We start from the raw sequence: 6,353 nt of genomic DNA, 5'->3' as shown, positions 1-6,353 counted from the left end.
CGCCACCTTAGGTGTATGTGGCTGGCGCCTTAGCCGCTTGAGCCACAGGCACCAAGCCCGCACCGAAATATGTTAAAGTGGCAAGTCAATGTTCCTTTACCTCTGGCGCCACTTTCCAGCCTTGTGACGGCTGGACCTGTAACCTCTGGGTTCATTTCCTGTGAGATTGAAGTCAGGTGGGGTGGTTCTTGCTACTACTCTTTTCTAGGACCTGCTTGAAGGGAATGCACATTATAGATCTGCTTAGGTCTCCAAGTGTGGAGAGAACAGGTGCCTCTGGTTTCACCACCTCTCCCTCCCCTTGCCCTCACCATTCATTTTTGCATCTGTCTCACATGTCTCAGGCATGCTATGCTCTGGCCCTGTTCCAGGGCTGGAAGTTCAATGGCAACATGACCAGGTCCCCATCCTGGTGCCCTGTAGAGCTTATGTGGTTTCACTCATCTGAAATCACATTTTATTAAGTGTAACAACCTGTCGGCCTTTAGGTATCTGTTGTTCGTTGGCTTTGGTCATTTTGGTTTTTATGTATCAGCAGTGCTAATAAGTAAAATCAAGTATTTTTTTGAGACAGAGTGTCACTTTGTTGTCCTCAGTAGAGTGCTGTAGTGTCACAGCTCACGGCAACCTCAAACTGCCAGGCTCAAGTGGATCTTTTGACTCAGCTTCCCAAGTAGCGGGGACTACAGGCCCTTGCCCCAAGGCTGGCTATAGTTTTAGAGACCCAATCTTATTCAGAGGCTGGTCTTGAACTCCTGAGCTCTGGCAATCCACCTGCCTTGGCTTAAGTATGTTTTAAATTGTCTTTTCTTTTAAGAATTTCAAAAGTCACAATTAATGTGAAGGATACTCCCCATAAACATTCTAGGTTTATAGACTGTGGCAGGTTGGCTATATACTATAAGACTAACAGTCCAAACTTTCCTTTCTAAACACTGGTAAAATATAAAGCATTGCGTTTCTTAACCTTTGTTTTCCCTTTCAAATCAGAGCAGTCAGATGGCTTGTGCAGAAGGTTGGAGAAAGCATGTATTAGCCCCAAGCCACAGAAGCCATGGGATAAAGATGCCTGGGAGATCCCACGAGAGTCCATCAAGTTGGTGAAAAGGCTCGGCGCTGGACAGTTTGGGGAAGTCTGGATGGGTAAGTGTGTGGCCCGAGGACCAGTGTCCTCTCTGACGATGGCAGCTGGAGGCCCATTTCTATCAGCTTCTGAGCCAGGCACTGAGTTACATCAGAAGCACCATTTCTGTTGTTGTCCCCTGTCTACCTGAGGCTGAGAAGTGACCTGCAAAAACGACTTGCTCTCCCTTGTGACGTGGTAATTCTCTTAACGCTCCTAGGAACGCTCCTACCACGATAATTGGTGTTTATCATGATCACTCCGTCTACTCTTTCAGGCCTCTCATCGTCAGATTCCCTGGATGCATATTTTTTTTAGGATATAAAGGTGTAAGTTTATTTTATCTTAGAGAGAGGGAGTAAGACAGGAAAGCGACAGAGAGAGAGAAAGAGAGAGACAGAGAGAGAGAGAGGTGGAGGAGAGAGAGGAGGGCAGGGAGAAAAGAGCAAGGAGATGGCAGGGCATCCCAGAGAAAGAAAAGAAAAATGCTGCCTGGATGCACATCTCAAGTGCAGGGAATTTGTTTCTATCTCAGGAAAGGTATTCTTGGGGTTTGTACAAAGCATCACATTTATTATAATTTGAGGGTCACCAAGAAAGTTTCTAAAGATGTTCAAGGCCTGTCATTAGTGATTCATTTCTTTCTTTTTTATTTTTTGAGACAGAGTCTCAAGCTGTCGCCCTGGGTAGAGTGCCATGGCATCATCATAGCTCACAGCAACCTCCAACTCTTGGGCTCAAGCGATCCTCTTGCTTCAGTTTTTCTATTTTTAGTAGAGATGTGGTCTCACTCTTGCTCAGGTTGGTCTTGAACTCCTGAGTTCAAGCAATCCTCCCACCTTGGCCTTTCAGAGTGCTAGGATTACAGGGCTGAGCCCCTTTTCCCGGCCTACTGATTTATTTCTTAAAGGTAAGTATTTCCTTCTCAGGCTGGAGAGCTCACCCAAATTATGGCAATGGCTTTCTTCTGCAGGGCGTTCTTTTTGTCCATCTGTCTTTTTAAAAGTTTTGTAGTAAATGTGAATTTTTTTTGTGATAAGAATTTTTTAAAAAACAATTTTTTTTATAAAGAAAGTATAGCACTCTGTTCATGGTTCTAATTGAAATATGGTTGCTTCTGGAAAAGGTAAGATGTTAGGTCACACATATCTAACTTGGTCACTTTTTCCGTGCCAGCTTTGTTCAGTGAAAGCAAATGAGATTTCTAAACAGAAGGGGCAGACGGCTTTTAAAAACTCCGCAGCCCCCGCCTGTGGCTCAAAGGAGTAGGATGCCAGCCCCATATGCCGTAGGTGGTGGGTTCAAACCCAGCCCCAGCCAAAAACTGGAAAAAACAAAACAAAACAAACAAACCCAAAAAAACCCCAAACTCCCCAGCCCTAGTTGAACAAAACTGCGAGCTTCCAGCTTGCTGTGGTCAGGTGGGCACGTCACCTTGGCATCCAGGGACCTGTGAAGGGGCAGGTTTTCCCTTTAAAATCTTGGCTCCTGGGACCACAGCCTTGCCCCTCTCTCTTTAGTGACTTTTAAATATAGATGATACTGCCCCAACATATAATTAATTCTTCCTGCACAGTGAACATGTTACAGAATTCAGGTAAACTGTAATTACCCAACTTTGCATTCTCCGTTCTGGCTGGCACATCTCACAACCAGCTGGCAGAGCACACCAGGCACTGTGTTTGTGCCGGTCAGCAGATTCAAGAGTGAGTGCTCATGTTGGATGTCTTTTCCCATACATACTCTTTTCTTTATCTATTTTTTTGAGACAGAGTCTCACTCTGTTTCCCTGGGTAGAGTGCCATGACATCATAGCTCACAGCAATCTCTGACTCCCGGGCTCAAGCGATCTTCCTACCTCAGCTTCCCAAGTACCTGGGACTAGAGGTGCTCACCACAATGCCTGGCTAGTTTTTCTATGTTTAGTGGAAATGGGGTCTCATTCTTGATCAGGCTGGTCTCATACGCCTGAGCTCAGGCGATCCACCTGCCTCGCCTCCTAGAGTACCAGGATTACAAGCGTGAGCCACCTTGCCCGGCCTTCCTGGACATGGTCTTACTGTCTAAGTCACATCTTCCTCCTCATTTCCCTATCTGCTTTTAAAAAAAAGAACATGAAATTCATATGACATAAAATTAATCATTTTTAGGTGAACAATTCAGTAGAATTTGACACATTCACAGTGTTGTTCAATCACTACCTCTGTCAAGTTCCAAAGTGTTTAAGGAGAACAATGTACCCATTAAACAATAACGCTGCAGGTGCCACCCCTCAGTCCCTAGCAACCACTATTTTATTTTTTTCCTCTATGAATTTGACTAATCTAGGTACCTCAGAGGAGTAGAATCATATAATATTTGTCCCTTTGCTTCTGGCTCATGTCACTTAGCATGTTTCCAACGTTCATTCACACTGTAGAACACATCAGAATTTCATCCCTTTATGGCTAAGTAATATTCCACTGTTTGAATATACAACCATTTGTTTACCCACTAACTCACTGATGGATGTTTAAGTTCTTTCCGCTGTTTGGCTCTGATGAATAAGGCTGCCATGAGTAATTATGTACAAGTTATTGTGTGGACATACATTTTCATTTCTCTTGAGTGTATACATGTACCTACAAGTGCAGTTGCTGGGGCTTATGTTAAGTCTATGTTGATCTAGTTTGAGGAACTGGAAAACTGTTCCATGCTCATTTTTTAAAAATGAATTGCCTTTTTTCTTCTCAAAATAGTTATATTAGTTTCTTAATATTTTCTCTCTAATCCACAGAATTGGGCAGGAATAGTATAATGGACATTGTATAGCCTTGACCTTGATTCAGTGGTTGTTAATATCTGCTACACACGTATATGTTGTCGAACCACTTGGGAGTAGGCTGCTGACGTGATGACTCTTCACTCCTAAATACGCAAGCCTGGGTCTCCTGAGAGCAGGGCTGTCATCTTACTCAGTACAGTAGTCACATGGAGGAAATTCAACCTTGATACATACTGTTACCTAATATAGAGTTGATGTCTGAATTTCCCCAGTTCCAATAACATCCTTGGGGCAATTTTTCACTGGCGTGGGACCGCAAATTTGTACTTATTCAACATATCTTCAGTCTTAACTGGATCAGTCCCCGGCATGCCTTCATCTTTCATGAGACTGACATTCTGTAGAAAACAGGTCAGCTGTTTGTAGAATGCGCCAGGACTGAAGTTTCTGTGAAGTTTCTTGGGATTTGGCTCACACTGTGCCCTGTGAGCTGCATCTGACCACCTGGGTGCACTGTGCTCTCTGTGGGTCATCCAGAGTCATGGTGGATGGTCCCTTTCTCGTGGATGTTCTGTTTGCTTTTATTTAAGGTGATCCACCAGCTTTCTCTACCATGATTTTTTTTATTCCTTTTTGTCATGAATAAATCATCTGTGGGAAGATTCTTTAAGACTGTGTAAAATGACCTTTCCCAAGGGTTTCCTCATCATCTGCTCAGTTCACATTCTCTTCCCTCTGAAGCTCCATCATCTCTGCCATCCTCCCTGTGGTCCTCCCGGTCTCCCTGGGCTGATCTGCTCAGATCCCCCAGTTCTCGTCAGGAACCAGGGACTTCTGCCTTCTCTCCCTGGCTTCCCTTTCAAGGCTTCTCTCTTCACTGAGCATCTTGGCAGGAAAAACATTACTACTATCAAGTTAGTTGTGCTGTTAGTCCATCTGTGTGCTCTTCCCTCTTACCGTGGTTTTAAGTGGGGGCAGGAGGGAGGAAGACGATGGGAGGAGGAGGAGGAAAAAGTGTGCAGCGCACAGCCCACAGGCCCTGCTCAGGTGCATTTTCATGGATATTCTCATGTGTTCATTGCAGGAGCACTCTAAGTAGGATCACTATCACCATTTGGTAAGTGACAACATTGAGAATCAGATCAGCAACTCACCCAAGGTCGTTCAAGGCAGTGAGAGAGCCAGGTTGCTCTGGGATCTGAGAGCCCTATACTCTATTGCTTGCTAAACTGTTTACGAGTTAACTTGACTTTTCACCTCGGTTTCCATATCAGTGAATTGGGCAGACAGCTATCTCACCAGTTGTTGAAAGGAAGAATGAGATTATTATGCACCTGAAGTGCTTCCAGCAGAGTCTGGCCCTGTGCGCTCTATTTTTTACTGATATTTCCACTTTGACTCTAGCCACAGAGGCTCTAGTTTGATGAATTTTTCCCAATTTTAATTATGAAACAAAGTTATAACTAATCCTTCCTATGGATAAATGCTGATGTAGGAATTGCATATTTGTGGTGAAGGGGAACACAGACAGGGCTTACCCAGGGTGCAGTTGTTCACCCTAAAACAGTAGCACTGTGTATAAAGTGATAGTTTGGAATTTTGTCCCATCCTCCCCTCATTCAGCTGGGGAGCCAGGATTAAGGTGTAGAACTGAATGCCATTTTCACTTGAGAGATAGTGACAAGAAACCAAGTCCATTAACTCCACCTGCTGAGTGAACTGTGTACCTGTGAGTGTGAGGACAGAGGCGAGGCGGGAAGCCAGGAGGAGCAGCCAGCAGTGGGGCGCACACGTGGGTGGAGCTGCCTGTGGCCCCCAGTGTGTCCTGAAACATAAGCATGGGCTGAAATTGTGCACTTTGGGATCAAGCATATTGGTCCTGTCTGGGATTGAAAAACTGGTTTGCTTCTAATCTAGATACATGAAATCCCCCTGCCCAGTCCTTCCTCTTCCCTGTTCATGTGCTTCTGCCGGGCCATGGGCTGAACGTTCACTCTGATGTTAGAGGATTGTGTTTGGTGTGTACCCGGGTGGGGCCTGCGAGATGCACAGGAGAGAGGAGAATGGGACCTTGGGAAGTATGTACCTGTTCTCCCCGGAGTGTTACTTTTTATTTAAACTTTTTGAAAGAGGATAAAAATCTTGTGAAAATATATCACTTGGATAGATTTGCTAATGTTTTTTTAATGTGATAAAATATGCATAACACAAAATTTACGTCTTACATTTTTATTTTATTTCTAGAGACAGAGTTTCTCTTTGTCACCCCTGGTAGAGTGCTGTGGTGTCACAGCTCACAGCAACCTCAAACTCTTGGGCTCAGTGATCCTCTTGCCTCAGCCTCCCAAGTAGCTGGGACTACAGGAACCTGCCACAATGCCTAGCTATTTATTTTTATTTATTTTTTATTTTTTTTGAGACAGAGCCTCAAGCTGTTGCCCTGGGTAGAGTACCATAGCATCACAG

General features: G+C 44.5%; 1 protein-coding gene across 3 annotated transcripts in view; it reads left to right on the top strand.

Moving 5' to 3' along the window:
• LYN (LYN proto-oncogene, Src family tyrosine kinase) overlaps nucleotides 1–6,353 on the top strand; it is a 92,894-nt gene that overhangs the window by 33,340 nt on the left and 53,201 nt on the right. For all 3 annotated transcript variants that reach the window (XM_023515403.1, XM_003793681.3, XM_023515402.1), the window contains exon 8: nucleotides 991–1,143. In XM_023515403.1, the coding sequence (XP_023371171.1) occupies nucleotides 991–1,143 (153 nt within the window). The remainder of the gene's footprint in view (nucleotides 1–990; nucleotides 1,144–6,353) is intronic.

This window comes from Otolemur garnettii, unplaced genomic scaffold, assembly GCF_000181295.1.
Source record: "Otolemur garnettii isolate 467f Iridium unplaced genomic scaffold, OtoGar3 scaffold00071, whole genome shotgun sequence".
NCBI lineage: Eukaryota > Metazoa > Chordata > Mammalia > Primates > Galagidae > Otolemur > Otolemur garnettii.
The sequence above is the reverse complement of the archived record's forward strand: the minus strand, read 5'-3'. Positions and strand labels throughout refer to the sequence as shown.